The following is a 25,375-nucleotide window of genomic DNA, read 5'->3' on the forward strand; positions in this document are numbered from 1 at the left end:
CAGCACTGACAGTAGGATAAGAGTGGACTGACTTAAGCACCGCAAAGGACGTGAAAAACTGCATTTAACAGTGAGGGAAAGGGAAGAATTTCAATGCAAGCAGATAGGTGGACAATAACCCGAGAAAAAAATTTTCTTTTCCTTATTTTGTTGCTGGAAAAGATGGGAGTTCATTTGAGACATCTGGAGGTATTCAAGTAGTGATATCCAACAAGGGTGTGAAATTAAACCTCAGAAAGAAGAGGTTGTATACAGAACTGTAGGTCTGGGAGTTAGCTGCTTAAGATGACTGAAGATGTTAGAGAAAAGAGTGAGAATGAGGGGGTGCTGAAAAAAGAACCCTAGGAACACCAAAATCAGAAGAATCAGAAGAGCGGGAAGAAGTCAAAACAGGGAAGGAGAAAAAAAGAATTTGAGATATGACAGAATCCATTACAAATGCTCTTACAGAAATATTCAAGATAAAATTCAAATGATGCTTCAGAGTTTGATATTTGATTTAGATTTAAATACTAAGGAGAGAATTTAGAGGACACTTTGACTTGGTTCATATTTATAGAGATACTATTTTCCTCTGATGAAAAATCTGTGGGCTCCTGGAGTAAGCCTTCTCCAATATCCTCCTAGTCAACAGTTTAGAGTTGGTGAGTCACATTCTTTCTTCATATACCTTCAACAAACTTATTTAAAGTGAAGAACAGGTTGAAGGTGACAAGGAGATACCATTGCCTTCAAGGATTAACAATCTAAAATGATGCTGATAAGTCAAAAGGCTATAAAACATGAAGATCATTTTCTAGAGAGAAGGAAGATGTTTGCTTTGGTTTATCATAGTCTACACATGCTTACAGAGGTCTAGAGGTCATGACAATACATAACCCTTAGCTTTATTTTTATGAAAATGATAAAAATGAGTTTCTTAATCTTATTTTCTGCTCACACAAAAACTGCAGAACTCAAGGAGTCCATTTCCATTTAATTCTGTGCCTTTATTAAAAACAAAGATTTCTTGTACTTATAGCACATTACAATAACTGACTTCCATCTATACTCCTACACTGTTTGGTATATTCTATTTAAAGTGGCAATGGAATATGATTTTCCTCAAAAATAACATATTTCAGCACTTCAAAGTTCTAGGTATTTGAGATGCAGAACCTCATTATCTAGCAGTACTACACAGAGCTGGCATTAAGTCTTATCATTTTGCCACTAGTAACTCATTTACCCATCTCACCAAGTCAGAAATCTGGAAGTCATCCTAGAGTCTCCTTTCCTCTAACTTCCAAAAATTAATCATTCACCACAGTTAAACAGCTCTCAGTTAAGAGCTCTCAAAAAAGTTCCTCTACCACCATTATCCCTTGTCTGAGTATTAACCCATTACATAACTGTGCCTCAAATTACAATGATAAGACTTGGAGCTTATGTTTAGATATTTAACATCTCGTAATATATTCTATCTTTATAGTACTAAAAAACTGCAAGGATAGCATGTCAATGCAAAATCAAAGTGTTCCTTTCAACAAAGCACTTGCCCCCTTACAATATCATTCTATCATCTTATCTAGGAATAAGTGCTTCCAGTTATTCCAAAATGCTAAGTTCTCCCACAACCCATGGGCCTGGGTTAGATTTCCATCCCCTTTTCTGCTAACATCTATTCATAAAAAATAATATTAAATTCTTGAAGTACAAGAGCAGCAAAGCTCTAATCTCAATAAAGTAAAATGTTCATAAGATCTTGATTATATTCAGATAAGATAAAGGAACAAATTCACATAATTACAATGGATTTCTTTATAAGTTTGTATTTAGTCAAAAGTCACTAATTTAGTATTTTGCTATAATCTAAAAATACAATAAAATCTTAAAAAACAAGGCAGTTACCTGAGGAGAGTCAAAAGGATATCGACTACTAAACTTAAATAGAAGCTGAAATTTTTCCCCTTCATATAAGGTACCTGGTGCACCTTCCATGTCTACAATCCACCTAGAATAGGAAAAAAAAAAAAAAAAAAATTAAAAAACTTCATATAAGAAGAATTGGGATGAGAAAGAAAAGGGAACACTGAAGACTTTCTGTATACCAGGCATTGGGGTAAGAGTCATTCCTGTGCAACAGGGTACTTCATCCTCCCAACAATTTTAAGAGTAGGTATTAACACCCTTCTCTGATGCTCAAAGGTTAAGTAACTAGATCAAAGTCAGACAACTGGCAAATGACAGAGCCAAATTTTAATCCAGGTCTGAAAACACAAAATGAAAATCCAACTCAAGTGTGCTGGCACCAAAGCCTGTACTCTCGCTACTCAATTTATGCTACCTTATTTTTCTAAAATACTATTTTCACAATGACTGAAAAGATTTTATAGGTAACATCAAACTAATGAACTGCCTTTCTGATACCATTTTAGAAGCTATGGTCGAAGTACGTATCAACGACGACTAGAGAATTGTGGCTGTTAGACCCATCTTTTCATCAGTATTCTAGAGACTAAACAGGAAAAAGAAGCTAAGCTAACATCAGTCCACTTACTCTGATGGCTATTCAAGGCTCTATACTGCTTTTCCTTTGTCTCTCACGTTTCAGTTGTTTAATAAAACTCAGAAGAGATTTCTATGGCCTCTTTATAAGCTTACTTGGTTTCCACATAAAATAATCATGACTATAAATCTGTTTATAATCTGTACATTTATCTCTTGCTCACTTATTTATTTATTAGTAAGCTCTACGCCCAACACAGGGCTTGAACTCACAATACCGAGATCAAGAGTCACATGCTCTACTGACTGAGCCAGCCAGGCACCCGTATCTCTTGCTCTTTTTAAAAAAAGGGAGGAGGGGGGCGCCTGGGTGGCTCAGTTGGTTAAGCAACTGCCTTCGGCTCAGGTCATGATCCCGGAGTCCCGGGATCGAGTCCCGCATCGGGCTCCCTGCTCGGCGAGGAGCCTGCTTCTCCCTCTAACCCTCCTCCCTCTCGGGCTCTCTGTCTCTCATTCTCTCTCTCTCAAATAAATAAATAAAATCTTAAAAAAAAAAATAAATAAATAAATAAAAATAAAAAAAGGGAGGAGGGGGGAATATGTTTCTCCCTCTGCCCCTCCCCCTGCTCATGCTCTATCAAATATTAAATAATCTTAAAAATAAATTTAATTAATTAATTAATTTTAAAAAGGGGAAACTGGGGCGCCTGGGTGGCTCAGTCAGTTAAGCATCCAACTCTATTTCAGCTCAGGCCTGCATCTTAAGCCCCGCTTAAGATTCTCTCTCTCTCTCCCCCTGCCACTCATGCACTCGTTCTCTCTCTTAAAAAATAAAATGAATTTTAAAAAATAAATAAAAATTTAAAAAGGGGAGTAGAATAAGGATTATGGTGGCAAAAATGATGGGGCCACACTGAGAAGTAAAAGTGGACCAATCATAAGAATCCTAATTAAAGCGCTGGCCAATTCCTTTCATCTTAAACTTTTTAGGTATAAAAATTTATTACTTTAAGTACAGGAAAACAAAAGGAAATAATATTGAGAATATGAAGTTGAGGTTCTAGTCATCACCCCACATACTATGGACTTAGAGGAGTACATAAACTAATAAATGTGCCTAGTCTCTGAAAGCAATCAGCTAACACATACAGGCCTTTAAGAGCATAGCTATTCATTTTCAGAATGCATGATGAATACCATACATGGTAATAAAAGATATGACCACGGAGCCAAGAGGCAATATTTTACAGTAAAATTACACAGGTCTGTCCCTTAGCTGTGTGGCCATGAGTAAGCTGTTTTACCTCTTTTTTAACTATTTCAATTATAAAACATATATTTAAAACAAAGTTAAAAGTTCATTAAAAAAGGATACTCATCTCAAAGTGTTGCAAAGGTAAATGGCATTACGTATGCAAAACATGTAGTACTTTCCTGACATCAGCACCAGTACATAGTAAATTAAATATAATGCATAAGCTGCATTTAAAAAAATAAATAAAAACAAAAACCTATTCTCTTTACAAACTGGGTCCTTCCTAGTCATCAAAATCCCTTTTTATCCCTAACATCCACTATGCAAAGTGATTATTCCAAGGAAAATCAGAGGACTTCCTGGTGCCCTTTAAGATTTGATTTTATTTGATTAATTGATTTGAGAGTGCGAGAGCATGTGCTAGTGGGAGCAGGGGAAAGACCAGAGGCGAAGGGAGAGGGAGGGTCTGAAGCAGGTTCTGGGCTCAGCCCCAACTCGGGGCTCAATCTCAGGACCCTGAGATCATGACTTGAGCCAAATACCAAGAGTCCAGTTTAACCAACTGAGCCACCCAGGCACCCCTCCTGGTGCCCTTTCATTCTCTTTATAAGGAAAATTTAAGGACAGGGATGCCTGGGTGGCTCAGTCGGTTAAGCATCTGCCTTCAGCTCAGATCATGATCTCAGGGTCCTAGGATCAAGCCCTACACTGGGCTCCCTGCTCCTAGGGAAGCCTGCTTCTCCCTCTCCCACTCCCCCTGCTTGTGTTCCCTCTCTCACTGTGTCTCTATCAAATAAATAAATAAAACCTAAAAAAAATATATAAATAAATAAATAAAATAAAAATTTTAGGACATAACGTACCATAAATTTACATGTGATCTATCCAAACACAGCTTTTAAATAAGAGCTAAGCAAGTATCTTAGTAATCCTTCCAATACCTGGGTGAGACAGGTCAAAGGCAGCATAATTTTCAAAACTGCAGGATAATTTTAAATACCTTTTGGTAATTGAAAAAAAACAATATATGTTCACTATAGAAAATTTAGAACAGTAAAATAAACAAAAATCACCACAATATAATCACTGCTGAAGTACTTTGGATACATTTCATTCTAGTCATTTTGTAGCTTCTTTATCAATGGAATTGATGTCCAACAGTTAAATTATGTGTACACTTAAATTACATAAATTCAAATTATCAGTGTTTATGGGACGCCTGGGTGGCTCAGTTGGTTAAGGGTCCTACTCTTGATTTCAGCTCATGTCATGATCTCAGAGTCATAAGATCAGGTCCCATGTCGGGCTCCCTGCTGGGCATGGAGTCTGCTTAAGACTCTCTCTCTCCCGCTGCCCACCCTCACCACCCCCGCTCACTTGCTCTAAAAAAATAATAATTAAAAATAACAAAACAAACAAACAAAAAACAAATCCTCAGTGTTTATGAGTCCAATTAAGGGCACATGTCCCTGAGGATGAATGAAATGGGAAAAGTCTCAGTTCTTAACTTCTAATAAGTAGCTATTGTTCTCGGATTCTAATGTTTAAACAGTTATTTTTCATGCATTCATAGTTCCTAATCAAAGAAACAGCCAACTATTCCCCTCCAAAGGAAAAACTAGCTCTCTTGGATATATTATGATATGTTATGGCAGGATACACACCAATATAGCCTCTCTAAGGGATTTTCAAAGGGATTATGTCTATACAAAATTTCTGCATTTCATGCTGACCACAGGCTATAACTCAGGGGATACCATTCCACGGTCTAACTTTGAGAAACCATTTCCGTGTTACTGATATTCATATACATATATATTTTTAAAGATTTTATTTATTTGACAGAGAGAGACACAGCAAGAGAGGGAACACAAGCAAGCGGAGTGGGAGAGGGAGAAGCAGGCTTCCAGTGGAGCAGGGAGCCTGATGTGGGGCTTGATCCCAGGACCCTGGGATCATGACCTGAACCAAAGGCAGATGCTTAACGACTGAGCCACCCAGGCACCCCTACCGATATTTAAATTGTTTCCAAACTGTCTCTAGAAATAGTACTGTTGAAATGAGTATAGTCAGTTCTAAGGTAATCTTTTTTTTTTTTTTTTTTTAAGGTAAACTCTATGTCCACCAACATGAGGCTTAAACTCACAACCCCAAGATCAAGAGTTGCATGTTCTACTGAATAAGCCAACCAGGCACCCTTGGGTTAATCTTTCTCTGTCTCTGTTCCCTCCTTAGGTCAGCACAGGGGTTTATTTATTAGTTCAAAGGATATGATACTCTTATTTTTAAAGGTCTTAATACATGCTACCAAACTGTCCTCCAGAAAGCTTAATGTTTTTTATTATCATTCTCATCCCACTTAAACATTATCTTTTAAGATCTAATTTTTATAAAACTAGTTTTATATCCTGGAAGACAAAGATAATAAAATGTTTGTGATTCATTTACAATAAATTATTTTAAAAGAAAAATTGCCTGACATACATCTCTAAAAATGACAGGTTTATTCTGCAACAAAGATAATGCTGTTTTGGTAGTTAAACAATTTGTGGTATAACTGCTTGAAAATCTATACAAATGTTTCCATTTGTACAAATGTAAAACATTCCTTTAACTTTTTTTTTTTTAAAGATTTTATTTATTTATTTGACAGAGAGAGACACAGCGAGAGAGGGAACACAAGCAGGGGTAGTGGGAGAGGGAGAAGCAGGCTTCCCGCGGAGCAGGGAGCCCGATGTGGGGCTCGATCCCAGGACCTGGAATCATGACCTGAGCCGAAGACAGATGCTTAATGACTGAGCCACCCAGGTGCCCCCCTTTAACTTTTTATAAATCATTGTATTATATGGTTCCCCCACCACCAAAAAAAGAAAAGGTTGAAAGAGGAAGCACTTGATTATTACCAATGAAAATGGAATATAATCTACCTGTTTAATTATACAGAAAAAAAAATCTCATTTAATTATATAGAACAAATGTCATACACTCTAAATATGTGCTCCATTTTCAAATTTTGTTTGATAGAAATGAAAAATCAATCGAGAGTCACAAAAAGAAAGAGAAGAACCTTAAATGCATATTACTAAGTAAAAGAGGCCAATCTGAAAGGCTACATACTGTATGATTCCAACTATATGACGGTCTGGGGAAGGGACAACCACAGAGACAGTAAAAAGATCAGTGGCTGGGGAGGTGATGAATAGCTGGAGCACAGGGGATTTTTAGGGCAGTGAAAATATCCTGTATACCATAATGATGATACATGTCAGTGAACATCTGCCCAAATCCTTAGAACATACAATACCAAGAATGAATTATAATGCAAACTACAGACTTTGGGGGATTATGATGTGTCAATCATACTTCATCAATTGTAACAAATGTCCCACTCTGGTGGGGGATGTTGATATAATGGGGGAGGCTGTGCATGTGTGAGAGCAGAGGGTATGTGGGAAATTTCAATTTTGCAGGGAACCTAAAAATGCTCAAGACAGCAATGTTTTAAAAAGACTGTTATAGAGCTAGAGATCTGTACTCAATTTTCAAACAACAATATATCCATCCAAACATCAATAGATCCATTCTTCATATCCCTGTTTTAAAAAAGCTGGACTTCCGTGGTAAGTATGGACTCAAATCTCAAAGTCAAAGGTAACTAAAATTGTTTCTCTAAAAGGATAAGTATGTCCATGAATTTTGGTCACTTTTGCTTTCTGGACCTAGAATATCACTAAGTATTTGAATTATCCTCTTTGTCCTACAATTTGGTCTACAGTATACTTTTTATCTTGCTGCCTCCTATCCTATCCCTTTTATGTTTTTGAAGATTTTAAGGAGAGATTCCATTATTTTAAATTCCTCCCCCCTGCCAATTTCAGAGCATTTACCCTTGTCTAACAAAACTATTAAGTTAAAGGAGTGATAAAAATAGACTGGGTTGTGAGATCTTAGGATGATACTCTAGACATCTTTACAAGAGGACACATACATATCTTTCTACACTTCTTGGGTTCGTATCTGGGAAAAGACTTTTTTGCACCCAAGGAAGGAGCAGAATTAGAACACTTCTGTGTCTTCCCCTCTATGCTTCACTTTTTTATCCTCATGAAGAAGTTTCTTACTATTAGAAGAGGTTGCTGAAGAGTCCGACATTCAGTTACCGTTCTTTACAGGGCAATTAATGTGTTCAGGGATTGGAGACACCTCTTGACTACTACCCTCTTCAAACCTTTACATGCGGTTTTGAAAAAACTGCTCGATTTTAGATGAAGATCATTTCATAAACAAAGTCAGACCAAAGTTTTTATATGCTGCCTCTTTGGCAGGAAACATTTTAAAACATTACTAATCAACATATGGTTTAAAAAAAAAAAAGGTTAACAAATCATACATTATATACAATGTGTATGATATTATGTAACACAAAATGGGGTATATAAATGCACAGAATAAGATCTATTTATTTACCTCTTGATGGAAGAGAGTCGGATGAAATATGAAAATTCCACATTTTATTTTTTGTTTTAAGATTTATTTGAGAGAGAGAGAGAGGAGAGGGGCAGAGGGAGAGAGAGAATCTCAAGCAGACTCCCCACTGAGCGCAGAGCCCAATTCGAGGCTTGATCTCATGACCCTTAACCGAAATCAAGAGTCGGATGCTTAATCAACTGAGCTACTCAGGCACCCCAAATTTCTCCATTTTTAAAAATAAGTATATATTCATACTTTACACTAATAATAAAAGAAACAAGTACTTCAAAAATTAAATACTTACTGTGTAATTGAATTCTGAACACTCTTTTCATTTAATGTCATTCCGGGAGGTGGGTCATTTTGCAAAGCCAACAGTTCTTTCTGCAGTCGTTTCTAGAAAAGAATATCAACAATAATTTGTACTTTGAAAAAAATGACAATATAAACATCCGCTAGCTTCACAGACTGAAATCCTTGACTAAATTTCCTCCAAATGCTCACATCTTTTTCCTCTGCAAGTCCTTTACATCTTGTATATATCTTATATGCCTCTCTAATTTTTAATTGTTTGTCCTATAATTCACAATCAAAACATTTCTAAATATCCTGTTAACACTGATGCTGTAAAGTGGTTATGAAGAGCAGATAGCTACCTACAAAACTTCATTGTTACTCCACTGAGGTTATAAGATCTCAGCCTAGGTTATAGCTGCTTAAAAGTTTTAGCAGTGTTTCCTTTACTACTTTCCAATTATGAAAACCACAGTTCTCCATCATCCTTAAAGAATGTGTCATTTCAGACATACAAGCTTTTCAAAAACACTATACGAGTAATCATACATGCAAAAAGCCTTTGGAAAGTGTTCTGAATAACTTTTAATTTACAATTTACAGACCGTATTTGTTTTCATTTTTAAACAGGATACCTATACATAATTTAAACCTTCAATACTAGAATAGAACATATCATGGCCTGAAATATAGTTTTTTCTCTACATATTAGATGCCCCCAAATTGCTATATTTTACATTCTTGTTTATATAGTTTTTATTGCTCAACTCTTCCCATGTTACCACTAGTGGACATTCTTTTTCAGTATACAACAAAGCAAAACAAAAACCACAGAAGCCCATAGCTTATGGGTTTAAAAACCAAATAACCGATGTTATTAGAATTGCATATAACTATAAAGACTCTTTTTTTTAAATTTTTTTTTAAAGATTTTATTTGTTTGACACAGAGAGAGAGAGATAGCGAGAGCAGGAACACGTGCAAGGGGAGCGGGAGAGGGAGAAGCAGGCTCCCCGCCAAGCAGGGAGCCTGATGCGGGGCTCGATCCCAGGACCCTGGGATCATGACCTGAGCTGAAAGCAGACGCTTAACGACTGAGCCACCCAGGCGCCCCACTATAAAGACTCTTAATGAGCATCTTTTCTTGGATTAAAGCAGACAAGCATGGATATCTGTTCAGAACTCAACAATTCTCTGCTTAAAAGCTAGCTTGTGCTTTTTCCGGACAATGAAATATTACTAACAATATAGCAAATGTTTCTACATCTTTTCAGTGTATGATACCTTAAATAAGCTTAACATCACCCAACACCATTACAGATTAGAAAACTCCTCCCTTCTCCATTGAGAATCACTGAACAAGAACTTATTAACAGGCACACACTCGGCCCACAAGCAGCTATCTGCAGACCATCACGCCTTTGCTTTGGTCTCTGTGGTCCTTCTGTAGTTACCTCCTACACTTCTCTGGCTGTCACCTCACAAGGAGGACAGCCTATGTTGTTGATCACAGCAAACCCAGGGCCTAAAATATGCTAAAAACATTTGCTAATAAATCAGTAAAAGTGGGGAAAAAAAATCTCCTAAATGGCTCTTTAAGTGGCCAAGAATGAAATCTTTCCTCAGATCTTTCAATATCACAATCGCTACTGACAGTGAAATAAAGTATCAGCTACTTGCAATTTCTGACCTCAGCTGTCTTCCAAAATGTAAAATAATTACAAATTGAAAAGTACTTAAGAAAAATTTTAATTATCTAAAATACAGAAATAAAGCTGCCTGAATAACTTGTTTTGGATAAAGGAATATATTTGTGATAAATTTTTGTTATAACAAGGTTTTTAACTTATTCCACTTATAACAAGTGTGGCTTATATGATCAAGTAAATGTTTTTATTAAGTTTATTTTAATTCCAGTATAGTTAACATACACTGTCATATTAGTTTCAGGTATACAATATAGCGATTCAATGATCAAGTAAATTTTTAAAAACACTGGGTACAAAAAGGAAAAACTGATTTCCTCAATGAAGGATTTTTCAGAGACTTCTGATACACTAACTTGCACAAATGATCCTCCAAGGGGAAGAAAGTAACACAGAGGTTTCCAAAAGTAATGGAACCTCCTTAGTGTAAGGCATCTTGGAAAAGTCTTGTTTCAATAACCACATTTTGGGTAACACTACTGTAGAAATTCTCCAGATCTTGAGAACGTCATTAAAACAGGGAAAGCAAGCCCTTACTATCAAATCAAGGATGTATAGGAAAGTCAGTTTGCAAAGCTACTAACTGAAACATAAGGATAGAAAGGTAAGCTAAGAAGAGTTTTATTGGTATGATTAGCCCTAGGTCTCCTGAACATAATGATAAAGGGTACTATGAAAAAAGAAATGTTTTCCACATCCTGATGCTACTTACATGATCACAAAGAAAGAGACCTGTGATGACCAAACTCCAAGAGAATCTCCAATTAACTCTGCTTCCTTATATTTACATTTTTCCGTAGTTCCTTCCCACGCTGTACCAAAATTGGTCAGTGTGACCAACAGAATATAGCAAAAATGATATGTTACTCCCACGATTAGGCTCTAAAAGACTATGGCTTACATTTTGGTTACTCTCTGTGGAATCACTTGCCATGCTGTGAACAGCCCAATTCAAAAGCTCACATGCTAAGATTACTGGCCTCCTGCTGATAACCACATGATTTGGAAGCATATTATCCAACCCTAACCAATCTTTCAGATGACTGTAGCCCAGGCCATTATCTTGCCTACAAACTAAAAAGAGACTCCAAGTCAGAACCATCCAGCTAAGCCTCTGATTCCAGACCCTTTGGACTGCAAGGGATTATAAATGTTTGTTCTTTCAAATTACTGAATTTGGGGGAATTTGTTATATAGCAATAGATAATGCAGGACCTCTGCTCCAAACTTCCGTGATGAGAAAGGGCTAGCATCCACTTTTCATTTCAGTATCACAGGTCAGAATCCAAAACATTCACAGGACATTTTTTTTTTTTACTGAGGGGGTGGAGTCACTACATTAAAAAGACAATTCATGGGGCGCCTGGGTGGCTCAGTTGTTTAAGCCTCTGTCTTTGGCTCAGGTCATGATCCCAGGGGCCTGGGATCAAGCCCTGCATCAGGCTTCCTGCTCAGGGGAAGTCTGCCTCTCCCTATTCATCTGCCTCTCTCCCAGCTCATGTTCTCTCTTGCGCTAATAAATAAATAAAAGCTTAAAAAAAAAAAAAAAAGACAATTCATGCCAGTTGCTTATTGTCTTATAGCTACTAGGCAGTAAACTACTTTGCAAATCCACATCCTCTCCAATAAAGAGATAAAGCAGGGCCAAAAGTTGGGGGTTAATGAGTATTTACTAAAGCTCAATAACAAAAGTAATAATTCATCCATGCACTTAAAATCACAACTTAAAAAAAGATACAAAGAATAGAAGATCAAGTGGTGTGTCTATTTGGCAGGTTCACAAAAAACAGGGAATTTATCCTTCAGGGTGTATTCTTCTCAGAACAATAATTCACTGGAGAAGGCAGGACATGTCTTTTATTTATTTTTAAAAAGACTTTGAGAGAGAGAAAGCGTGTGTGTGTGTGTGTGCATGGGCGCACGTGCAGGGGAAGAGGAAGAAGCAGACTCCCCACTGAAAACAGAGCCTGATCCCAAGACCCTGAGATCACAACCTGAACCGAAGTCAGATACTTAACTGACTCAGCCACCCAGGTACCCCGACATGTCTTTAAATAAGCAATCAGTCCCCTCAAGGGTCCTCTGGATCTTCTAAGCAATTGGTTCTCATCAGCTATACTCAAAAACAAAATAAAACATGGGGTGCCTGGGTGGCTCAGTCGTTAAGCGTCTGCCTTTGGCTCAGGTCACAATCCCAGGGTCCTGGGATCGAGCCCCGCATCAGGCTCCCTGCTCCACGGGAAGCCTGCTTCTCCCCCTCCCACCCCCCTGCTTGTGTTCCCTCTCTTGCTGTGTCTGTCAAATAAATAAATAAAATCATTAAAAAAAAAAAAAAAGAAAGAAAAAAAAAGAAACTGGTTCTAAGTTTCCTGAATCTGGACATAGAAGCTAAAAGAGAAGGACCTAAAAAACTAGATGTAAAAATAAATAAAAATTCCTACTCAGTTCAGGACGTGAAGAACTAGTGTAACTATTTAGAGATCATACCATGTAGCATCAATCAAAAGAAAGCTATTATCTCATGAGGAGGCATTCAGCTCCTAACTTTGAAGACAAAGTGCAGAAAAAGCAGATGAGAAACACTAGCAAAAGCAATGATACCACCCCCTGTGAATACCAGCATGGCAACATGGTCGGCTTTCCCAGACAGTGCTGAAAATGGCAGCTACAGACTGAGGTAACTGGCGATAATGGGAAATAACTGCAGAAGGTAACTATTGTAACCAAAGCAGCAGAACTACCCAGAAACCACTGGGAGGGGAAGAAGCCAAGAAATTAAGAGTTCCAATGGTTCTTGGCCAAATATCACCCCTGTATGTACCTAAATTGGTGAGGTATGGGAAAACTAATTACATATATTGCAAATGTACCATAATTCTCTGAATCTAAGAAACATCGTCAATCATAAGATGCACCATTATTTCATGGAACACTAGAAAAGGAAAATTGCTGCCAATTAAACAATAACACACCATTGGTAAGACATCGATTCCAAATGTTTAAATATGAAAAAAACGTGCATTTAAAATCTATCAATATTATATTAATAAAAGTTTAATTTCTGAGTAAATTTAATGTCTAAAATGATTCTTTTCTCAATTGTTTATTTTTTTGAAGATTTATTTATTTATTTATTTGAGAAAGAGAGAGAGAGAGAGAGCATGAGAGGGGGGAGGGTCAGAGGGAGAAGCAGACTCCTCACCAAGCAGGGAACCTGATGTGGGACTTGATCCCGGACTCCAGGATCATGACCTGGGCTGAAGGCAGACACTTAAAAACTGAGCCACCCAGGCGCCCCTCTTTTCTCAATATTTAACACCTAACCAAAAATACATGATCTCCGTCAATCTTTAAATATGCATTTTATTTCCAGAATTTGCACAATAGCAGTACACAGAAATCTTGCCCTCCCAGGTGAAAAGGCCTGAAGTTACTAGCAAAAGAATTTCTTTTTCTATCTTATTCATCAAAAACAGCCAGGCCCAGAACCTAAATGTTTGGAAGCACCTCAAATGTACAATAAATCTGAAAACTCCATCTAAGCCCTCATTTTATGTTGGCTCAAGTCTGTCAGACTCGCAGGAATTTGAGCTCTTAAGAGATCCAAGTGGGGGGCACCTGGGTGGCTCACTCGTTAAGCGTCTGCCTTCGGCTCGGGTCATGATCCCAGGGTCCTGGGATCGAGCCCCGCATCGGGCTCCCTGCTCCGTGGGAAGCCTGCTTCTCCCTCTCCCACTCCCCCTGCTTGTGTTCCCTCTCTAGCTGTGTCTCTGTCAAATAAATAAATAAAATCTAAAAAAAAAAGAGAGATCCAAGTGGATTTATATACTCAATAAGAAAGATCCTGATGCATCTAAATACCTTGAGAGAGAAATACTTAAACACTTTCAGAACTGGTTTGGCTTGGGGCGCCGGGCTGACTCAGTCAGTAGAGCATGCAACTCTTGATCTCAGGGTCGTGAATTTAAGCCCCATGTTGGGTGGGGAGCCTACTTAAAAAAAAAAAAAAAAAGAACTGGTTTGGCTTTTCAGTGGCTCTGGCTTCAGTAGTCCAGCCAATACCACCCTTTCTTTCCTTCCTCATGAATGCAAATGGTTCAAGATGATATGAATCCATTCTAATTTATTACCTTTTAGGGAGGCGGGGCGGGGGGGGGCGGTTAAGAAAACTACTGACCAATTTTGGGAGTTATCAATGACATGGTATTGGGACCCACCACAAAACTGAATGACATTCCAGGTATGTCACACTACCAGTGTTGGGAATCTCTGATATTACTACAGTAGCCTAGGACTTGTCACCCTGCACTTACAGTGACTCCAGTTCAGTTCCTAAAACTTTTTTCCAACTCAACGCATGTGAGGGATTATTCTTAAGATTTACTCTCCCCTATGACTGGGGCTTATTAGAGGCCTGGCTTGAAAAGAGAATTTATATGGTATGAAAAGGCTGCTCTGGAGCTTAACATATTTTCTCTCCACCACCACCTCTTTAAGAATCACTACAGTAGCTGCTTCAAACCAAAGGTGACCTGTAGGAACACAAAACAGTCAAAATAAAGAACAGACACATGTATTATTACTCTTAACCTTACAAGATGTAAAGCCCTTGGAAGGCACAAGCCACAGTTTATATAGAAAAGTAAAAGCAATTGAAATTAAAAACTATAATCACTATATTCTTTTTTGGGGGGGTTCCTTTTTTTAAATTTTAAGTTCAATTAATTAACAATATAGTGTATTATTAGTTTCAGAGGTAGAGTTCAGTGATTCATCAGTTGCATACAACACCCAGTGCTCATTCCATCACGTGCCCTCCTTCATGCTCACCACCCAGTTACCCATCGCCCCCCCCCCGACCTTCCCTCCAGCAAGCCTCAGTTTCTTTCCTATGCATAAGAAATCTCTTACGGTGTGTCTCCCTCTCTGGTTTCATCTTGTTTTATTCTTCCCAGGTTTTTTTTTTTTTACTAACCAGAATCATGCTATATATATTGTTCTTTGATGTGCTTTTTGGAGATGTTCTCAGCCTAGCACACTCCTTTTATCCATTCTATATTCCACAGAAATAGTTAATGTTTGGGTTGCTTCATTTTGCGGTTATAATTACTCCCACTTTTGTGCACAAACTTGAGCACAGGGGCTGAAATTTGAGGGGAAGAGTGTCAATTTGAGCTCTTGGCAATCTGAGGTGAAGGCATGTTGACTTGGCATTTAGCAGGTGTCAGTCCTATTCCATTTCCCCCAACTCAAAATATCAATGCTATCCAAATATACACTCATAATGTTAAATCAAGCCTGAATATGCCATATGCTTCCCTGGCATAATCAGGATATGAGATAATGGATAAATATAAAGACTAACACTTAAATATCAGAAATGTTTAAATAAATGTGGGGGTTGGGGGGATGGGTTAAATAGGTGATGGGGATTAAGGAGTATACTTATGATGAGCTGAGCACAGTATGATGTATGTATGGGAGTGCTGTGTTGTACACTTCAAAGTAATGTAACACTATGTTAACTAACTAGAATTAAAATAAAAAATTATATAGACATCAAATACATACATACATAAAATCTCAGACATCCTAAATTTTTTTTAAATAAATGTGGTAAAACTCTATCCTAACACAGATTCCTGACATTATGTGTACTGAACATAATTTAACCTAATAATAATGACATTATTGTGAGAGCCTTAAATAACAATGAGGTCTATAAGCCCATTTGACCCTACAGCAAATTGTGAAAATTTGATATCCTTGTTTTCCTGTCATCTCTATTTTTATTGTCAATAACTTGTCACAGTATCTCACCTCTAGTCACTGACATCTTTTTCTTTCTCCTCTTTTCTCTTTCCTTTATCTGCTGTTTCCCCCTCTGCAACCCCACCCTACATTACCCAGCAAAAGAGTTTATTTTTGGTGGATACATCACATTATTTTTGTTTAACACTACTCATCTTCGGTGCTATCATCAATACTGGCAAACATTTATTGCTTCACATGCTCTTAAACTATAAATATACTGCCTTGGGGCGCCTGGGTGGCTCAGTCGTTAAGCATCTGCTTTCGGCTTGGGTCATGATCCCAGGGTCCTGGGATCGAGCCCCGCATCGGGCTCCTTGCTCAGCAGGAGCCTGCTTCTCCCTCTCCCCACTCCCCCTGCTTGTGTTCCCTCTCTTGCTGTCTCTCTGTCAAATAAATAAATAAAATCTTTAAAAAATAAAATAATAAATAAATAAATAAACTGTCTCACTGAAAATAACTGGAGAAATCAGGGATAATTTCTCTAACTCCTCATTAAATGAAAAGCATGGCTCAGTAACAGGTCCACAGACCACACTTGTGTAGCACATGCTAAACCATGAAGTGTTATCCCAATGATGCAATCTCTGCCTCTTCAGCTACTCTCATTTTCATCAATGCCCACTGTTACATACTTTTTTACATAGCTGAGGATGATGGTTATGACTCTGTAAAAAAAAAAAAGTACTACTATGGTTGTTCTATAGTGTACATTACTGTTTAGGCTGAAGAATACCACATCAAACAAAATGCACCAAATAGCCAGTTGTGAACGCAGCATAAAAGTTCTTAAAGGAAATTAAAAGTGCTACCTCAGTAAACACACAAGTGTAAGAAAGTAAAACAGCCTTATTGCTGATATGGACAAAGTCTGAGTGGTCTGGATAGAAGGTCAAACCAGCCACAACAGTCCCTCAAGCCAAAGTCTAATCCAGAGCAAGGCACTAACTCTTCAAATCTGTGAAGTCTGAGAAAGGTGAGGAAGCTGCAAAAGAAAGGTCTGAAGCTGGCAGATTGGTTCATAAGGTTTAAGGAAAGAAGCTGTCTCCATTAACATGAAAGTGCAAGGTGAAGCAGCAAGTGCTGATATACAAACTGCAGTTAAGTTCTCCAGAAGATCCAGCTAAGATAATTAATGAGGGTGACTACACTAAACAACAGATTTTTAGTGGAGATGAAACAGTCTTCTATTGGAAGAAGATGCCATCTAAGACTTTCATAGCTAGAGAGAAGAAGTCAATGCCTGGCTTCAAAAGCTTCAAAGGACAGGCTGACTCTTATCAGGGACTAATGCAGCTGTGGACTTTAAGTTGAAGTCAATGCTCATTGACGATTCCAAAAATCCTAGAGCCCTTCAGAATTATGCTAAATCTACTCTGCTGGCTCTGTAAACGGAACAACAAAGCCTGGATGACAGCACATCTGTTTGTAACACAGTTTACTGAATATTTTAAGTCTACTCTTGAGACCTACTGCTCAGGGAAGATTCCTTTCAAAATATTGCTACTCACTGACAATGTACCTGGTCACCCAAGAGTTCTGATGGAGATGTACAAAGAGATTAATGTTGTTTTCATGCCAGTTAACAGAACATCCATTCTGCAGCCTATAGATCATGGAGTAATTGTGACCTTCAAGTTTCATTATTTAAGTACATTTCATATGATATAGTTCCAATAGAGTTGATTCCTCTGATGCATCTGGGCAAAGTAAACTGAAAATCTTCTGAAAAGAATTTACTATCCTAGATGCCATTAAGAACATGTGTAATTCGGGGCACCTGGGTGGCTCAGTCATTAAGTGTTTGCCTTCAGCTCAGGTCATGGTCCCGGGGTCCTGGGATCGCGCCCCACACTGGGCTCCCTGCTCGGTGGGAAGCCGCCTTCTTCCTCTCCTACTCGCCCTGCTTGTGTTCCCTCTCTCACTGTCTCTGTCAAATAAATAAAATCTTAAAAAAAAAAAAAAAGAACATGTGCAATTCATGGGAAGAGGTCAAAATATCAACACTAACAGGAGTGTAGAAATTGATTCCAACCCTCACAGATAACTTTGAGGGGTTCAAGACTTCAGTGGAGGAAGTAACTGCAGATGTGGTAGAAACAGCAAGAAGTAGAATTAGAAGTGGAGACTGAAGATGTGACTGAATTGCTGCAATCTCATGAGAAAACTTGAACAGATGAGGAGTTGCTTCTTATAGATAAGCAGAGAAAGTGGTTTGACAGAGAGAGACAGCGAGGGATGGAATACAAGCATCCAGAGTGGGAGAGGGAGAAGCAGGCTTCCCACTGAGCAGGGAGCCTGACACAGGGCTCCATCCCAGGACCCCGGGATCATGACCTGAGCTGAAGGCAGATGCTTAACAACTGAGCCACCCAGGCACCCCAGTAAAATATTTTTCAGTTATGCTATGCACATTGTTTTTTCAGACATAGTGTTATTGCACTTAACAGACTATAATATAGTGTAAATATAATTTTTATATGCACTGGGAAACCAGAAAATACACCTGACTTACTTTATTGTGGTATTTGCTTTGTTACAGTGGTCTGAACCAAACCCACAGTATCTCTGAGGTAATGCCTGTATTCTAAAGAGTAAAAATTCTGGAGCACCTGTGTGGCTCAGGAGGTGAAGTGTCCGACTCTTGGATTTTGACTCTTGATTTCAGCTCAGGTCGTGATCTCAGGGTTGTGAGATCCAGCCCCAGCTCAGGCTCCACACTCAGTGAGGCATCTGCTTGAGATTCTCTGCCTCTTGTGACCCCCACACCTCCCCTCTGCACATGCTCTCTTTCTCTCCCTCTAAAATAAATAAATCTTTTTTTTTTTAATAAAAGGTAAAAATCCTTATTTAGGGTACGAAGAAATAAAAAAACATTAGAAATGTAGAAATAAATGCTAATGGTTGCTAATGCAACTGTACATGAAATGACCAACAATGCTTTTCTCTCATTTCATCTAACAACCAACAGGAGGTGGAAGGTTAACAATAGGGGAACATAATAGAATAAAAACAAGACTACTAAACACATTACCATCATTACAATATCGAACACCTACTATTTTTTTCCCCAACATTAAACGATTGTAACAACAGCTATCTCTCTTCTTTCAGAGTGAGAGGCAGGCAATGAAATGATTTTACCTTATTTTAAAATGAAGCAGAATTTGATTCATGCGAATTAAGGAAACATTTTCTTTCCTACTGAATTCTAAATACACTTCTACAGACCTTAGTTCCTAACAGTTACTTGTAGAAACTTTTTCCCCTTTTTGGAAATGGAAAGCCTCCAACCAAGAGAGGTATTCATTATTTTAACATTTTCAAAAATCAGACTGGAATGCAAATGTGACAAGACTTAAAGATTCCTCTTCTTAAAAACAGCCCACAACCTAAAGAGAAATAAATACATAATAATTTCTACATGCTTTCACGGTACAGCAGTGCCTAAAAGGAGAGTGGTCAAAGAAAGAAACCAGGATCATGGTAAACTGAAAACCAAAGGAGGAATGTGTTTCAAAGACTAAACAATTTCTTTTTCAGCAGAATGGCAGAGCAGATACTTGGAAAAATTCTATAAAAAACAAAAGTGAGTGTAGGAATCCTGAAATAAAAGGATCATGGCTGGATTTCGCCTTGGAGACTTCTACCAAACCCAAAGAGGGGCAAGACCAAAAAGTGAGGAATCTAACAGAAGACTAAGGACTCTTCAGTAAGGGTAAGATAGAGGGCACAGAAACTCCCCTGTTTTGAACTGAGCAATGGGCAGAGGAAGAAAAAATTTCTTCCATGAAATGTCTTAACCTCAAGTGGACACCCACGTGGGTTTGTAGTATGAATTCCTGCAACCTTAGGCAAGAAGTTAATCAAAAGTGGCCCAGGAAGTAATGCCCAGGCAACTGGCAGAAGCAACTATAAGTCCTGGAGGAAAAGAAATTTTCTATCCCTTTGAGGAAACAATTTTGCTTGTCAGAATCTAGAAAGATACATAAGAAATTAATAAGGACCAAATGAGAACTTATTCAGAAGACAATAGCATTCAATACCCAGCATGATAAAAATCTACCTTCCTTAGCTGGAATAGCACCAGATCCCCCAATTAATATATGTCCTTGTACCATTTATATATAATTTATAGAGGGAGCAACTCTAAGGCAGAAAGTATATCTATTTATCTTTGTGTTCCTAGCATTCAAAACTGCCTGGCACATAATGCTTTTTGCCTTAGTAAATGTTTAAAAACAGATTAATAAGGGTGTTGACTAATGCACTACTTGCAAGGGCAAAATCCAGAAACCATATATATGTGTCTATCAACAGCTATACACAAATTATGGCATATGGAAATAAGACCATGCAACCATTAAGAATTATGTGTACTAACAGAAGAACCCCAAAATATACTGATGAATAAAAAGCAAGCCTCAATCAGGGAAACAGAAATCAAAACCACAATGAGATATCACCTCACACTGGTTAGAATGGCTAAAATTAACAACTCAGTAAACAACAGATGTTGGTGAGGATGTGGAGAAAGGGGAACCCTCTTACACTGTTGGTAGGAATGCAAACTGGTGCAGCCACTCTGGAAGACAGTATGGAGGTTCCTCAAAAAGTTAAAAATAGAGCCACAATAGCCAAAATATGGAAAGAGCCCAGATATCCATCAACAGATGAATGGATATGATGTGGTATAGGGGTGCTTGGGTGGCTCAGTTGGTTAAGTGGCTGCCTTCGGCTCAGGTCATGATCTTAGGGTCCTAGGATCAAGCCCTGCAATGGGCTCCCTGCTCAGTGGGGAGTCTGCTTTTCCCTTTGTCCCTCCTTCCTTGCTTGTGCGTGCTCTCTCCACTCCCCTGCTGGCTCATCTCTCTCTCTCTCAAATAAAATCTTAAAAAAAAAAAAAAGTGGTATATGTATACAATGGAATTACTCAGCCATCAAAAAGAATGAAATCTTGCCATTTGCAGTGATGGAACTAGAGGGTATTATGCTAAACGAAAGAAGTCAGAGAAAGACAAATATTGTAGGATTTCACTCATATGTGGAATTTAAGAAACAAAACATATGAACATAGGAGAAGGGAAGGAAAAATAAGACGAAAGCAGAGAGGGAGACAAACCATAAGAGACTCAACTATAGGAAACAGCCTGAGGGTTGCTGGAGGGGAGATGGGTGGGAGGATGGGATAACTGGGTGATGGGCATTAAGGAGGGTACTTGATGCAATGAGCACTGGGTGTTACATGCAACTGAGAATCAATAAATAACCTCTGAAACTAATAATACACTATATGTTAATTAAATGCAATTTAAATTTTAAAAAATTAATTTTAAAAAAGCCTCAAAATACATATAATTTCTTTATGTTAAAACAAAAGCAAGAGATTTGGGATGCCTCGGGGCTCAGTTGGTTAAGCCTCTGCCTTCGGCTCAGGTCATGATCCCTGAGGTTGAGTCCTGCATCTGGCTCCTTGCTCGGCAAAGAGCCTACTTCTCCCTCTGCCTGGCGCTCCCCCTGCTTGTGCTCTCTCTCTCTGACAAATAAATAAAATCTTAAAAAAAAAAAGGCAAGAAATTTTATTTATATAAATGCATACAAAGGAGGTCAGAAGGAAGCACATCCAACTATTTTACAGTAGTCCCCTCCAAGGAGTGGAAATGGAGGAGAAAGAAGACATCCCTATTTGCACTATACACTTTTATACTAGGACTCTTTTACAGCAAGAATGTAGAAGCGAATTTCTTGTATAATTAAAAAATAAATTTAAGGGCAATGGATGATGAAAACATATCCACATTAAGAACCTGCACACAAATACTGACAGCAGCATTATTTGCAACAGCCAAAAAAAGGAAGCAACCCAATGTCCATTAACTGATAAATAGGTAAGCAAATGTGTCCAGACAACAAAATGTATCTGGTCATAAAAGAAGAATGAAGTACTGACAAATGCTGTTAACATGGATGAACCCCAAAAAGACATGCTAAGTCAAACAAACTGTCACAAAAGACTACATATATAATACCATTTATATGAAATGTCCAGAACAGGCAAGTTATAGATACAGAAAGTAGACTGGTGTCTGCCCGAAGGATGGGGAGAGAAGTGATGGAGAGTGTTTATGGGTACAAGTTTTCTTTTGGGGATGACAAAAATAATTCTAATATTAGATTATGGGGAAGGGTACACAAGCAAGTAAATATACTAAAAACCACTGACTGTACACTTTAAATGGTTGAATTTTATGGCATATAAATTATAACTAAATAAAACATTTAAAATACTCAGTGGACAGATTAAATAGCAGATTAAAACAGGTGAAAAGAGAATTAGTACCTAGACAATAATCTGAAGAGTTTATCGAGGATGTAACAGAGAAATAGAGATAAAATTATGAGACAAGAACACAAAAGAGAGTAAGAGGCAACATTTATAAAGAGATAATGACTGAGAAGTTCCTAGAGTTGCTGAAGACATCAATCCTCAGGTCCAAGAAACCCAATGAATTCCAAAAGCATAAATAGAATTCCAAACTTAAAAAAGCACAGAACATCAACTAAAATGAGCTAATCCTAAACCCAGAAAGAAAAGATATATTATCCACAAAGATACGGAAATTAGGCTGATGGCTTTTGTTTTATAAAAGTAACAATGGACGACTGGTAACGCCAGAACTTAGAAAACAGTGGAATTTTATATTTAGTGTAAGTGAAAACAATGGACAATTTTAACTACTATATCAAGCAAAACTAAGTTTCAGGAACACAGGTGAAATACAGATATTTTCAGACAAAACAAGTTTACCACCAATAGTAACCAACTATACAATAAATCCTGACTTCCTTCTGGAAAATGATCCTAAATGACAAGTTTAAGATCCAAGAAGAGGGGGTGCCTGGGTGGCTCAGTCATTAAGCGTCTGCCTTCAGCTCAGGTCATGATCCCAGGGTCCTGGGATCGAGCCCCGCATCAGGCTCCCTGCTTCGCGGGATGCCTGCTTCTCCCTCTCGCCACTCCCACTCTCCCTGCTTGTGTTCCCTCTCTCGCTGTGTCTCTCTCTGTCAAACAAATAAAAATTTAAAAAAAGATCCAAGAAGGAATGGTGAGCAAAAACAAATATGTAAGTAAATCTAAACATTGAATATAAAACAATATAGGCCCATGATTCCCTATGAAAAAACTCTTGGGGCCAGATGTATTTCAAAATCAAGAAATTTCTGATTTTATAAAAATAACAATGTCATAAAAGAGCACCCCATCAAACAAATTAGGATTTAGCACTTAGGTAGGTAAATATTTACAGTACGTGGAATTTTTTTCAAGACTATGCAGTCTCATGTTCATTCAGGTCAGGTTTCACCACTAGAAAAATCTATGGTCAATTTACATATAAGTTTTGGTTTCTAAATTTTTTTAGATTCTGGACTTCAATAAAAGACATGAGCCCAAAATATCAATTGGTAAGATTAAGATAGGACAAAACCAAGATACAGGGCAATCAACACATAAATTGGAAGACATGTGATGGCAGTTAAAAACATTCAAAGGGGGGCGCCTGGGTGGCTCAGTTGGTTAAGTGACTGCCTTTGGCTCAGGTCATGATCTCAGGGTCCTGGAATTGAGCCCCTTCTCCCTTTCCCACTCCCCCTGCTTGTGTTCCCTCTCTTGTGGTCTCTCTCTGTCAAATAAATAAATAAAATCTTTAAAAAAAAAAAACAGGGGTGCCTGGGTGGCTCAGTCGTTAGCCGTCTGCCTTCGGCTCGGGTCGTGATCCCAGGGTCCTGGGATCGAGCCCTGTGTCGGGCTCTCTGCTCAGCGGGAAGCCTGCTTCTCCCTCTCCCACTACCCCTGCTTGTGTTCCCTCTCTCGCTGTCTCTCTCTCTCTGTCAAATAAATAAATAAAATCTTTAAAAAAAAATAAAAAATAAAAATAAAAAAACCCAAACATTCGAAGGTCACTTTTTTTTTTAGAAGAGTGCAAACAGGGGTGCCTGGCTGGCTTAGTCAGTAGAACATGCAACTCTTGATCTTAGGATCATGAATAAGAGTGCAAATATTCATAAGCTTTATTTTTTTTGAAAGACAATGATTGTTGTTTCATTATTTTAATTCCAGTATAATTAACATTGGTAAGCTTTAGGTTTTGATAACTGTGCATATTAAATTAGATACAAACCAAACAGAAAAACTGGCAAAAGACTAGAACACACAATTTACAGAAAGCAACCTAATGACCAATTTACATGAAAAAGGACTCAACCTCACTGATCATCAGAAAATGAAAATTAAAGCCATATTACAGTAATAACATATATCTACCCAAATAACTAACATTAAAAACAACTGACAAGACCAAGTTGGCAAGTACGTGCAGGAAGTGGAACTCCCATACTGTTGGTGGACAAACCATTTGGCATTTTGTAAACCTGAATATAAACTATGACTCACCCACCATTTCCATACCAAGGTATCTATCCAACATATATAGGTCAACAAAACACATGCAGAAGTGTGTTTATAGCAGCATTATTCATGACAGGCCCAAACTAGGAACAGTCTATCAACAGTAAAATGGGTAAATAATTTATGGTCTATTCATACACTTCAATAAAAATGAATCAGTTCCACACAGAACATGAATCATCTTACAAACTACTGTTGAGCAAATGAAGTCAGACAAAGGAAAGAATACATATCATATAATTTCACTTATATAACGCTCACTAACAAAGTAATCGATGGTGTTAGAAGTCAAGATAGTGATTACCTTTGGAGAGCAGAAGGTAGTAGTGATTGGGAGTGGGCATAAGAAAGGCTCCTGGGGTACAGCTATTATTCTATTTCTTTATGTGTGATAGAATACACTTTGTGAATCTGTACACTCTGCATTTAGATTTCTGCTCTTTTCTGTATGTTAGACCTCAGTAAAAACATTCATCAAACTTTTCAAAAATTGACTGTGGTGACAGTTGCCCAACTCTGAATATACTAAAAGCCATTAGATTGAATACTTTAAACAAATGATCATGGTATGTAAATTATTTCTCAATAAGACTGTTAGTTAAGCAATCTATCAAACAATAAAAAATGAAAGATAAATAAGGAAAATATTAACTTTGAATCTACAAAAAAGCTATAGATGTACTATATTTCCTACTCTTCATGTTTGATATTTTTGTTAACAAGAAGTTTGGAATAAAAGCAAGAATAACAATAAAATAAATGGAAAAAAAAGCTAGGGCAACTCCTAAAAGAATAGGAGGTATATCTTTAAAACAAAGGGAAAAACAAAACGAGAAAAAAGAAAATCAATCCATACTAAGGGAAAGATAAAGGTACAAAAAAAAG

The 25,375-nt window shown here is 37.7% G+C and overlaps 1 protein-coding gene across 2 annotated transcripts in view; it reads right to left on the reverse strand.

Annotated features, from left to right (window-relative positions):
• UBE2W (ubiquitin conjugating enzyme E2 W) overlaps positions 1 to 25,375 on the reverse strand; it is an 83,260-nt gene that overhangs the window by 33,395 nt on the left and 24,490 nt on the right. For both annotated transcript variants that reach the window (XM_081816141.1, XM_081816140.1), the window contains exons 2-3: positions 8,517 to 8,608; positions 1,891 to 1,993 (exon numbers count right to left, since the gene is read on the reverse strand). In XM_081816141.1, the coding sequence (XP_081672267.1) occupies positions 1,891 to 1,993; positions 8,517 to 8,608 (195 nt within the window). The remainder of the gene's footprint in view (positions 1 to 1,890; positions 1,994 to 8,516; positions 8,609 to 25,375) is intronic.

This window comes from Leptonychotes weddellii, chromosome 4 (genome assembly GCF_054177405.1).
Source record: "Leptonychotes weddellii isolate Sample4059 chromosome 4, ASM5417740v2, whole genome shotgun sequence".
NCBI lineage: Eukaryota > Metazoa > Chordata > Mammalia > Carnivora > Phocidae > Leptonychotes > Leptonychotes weddellii.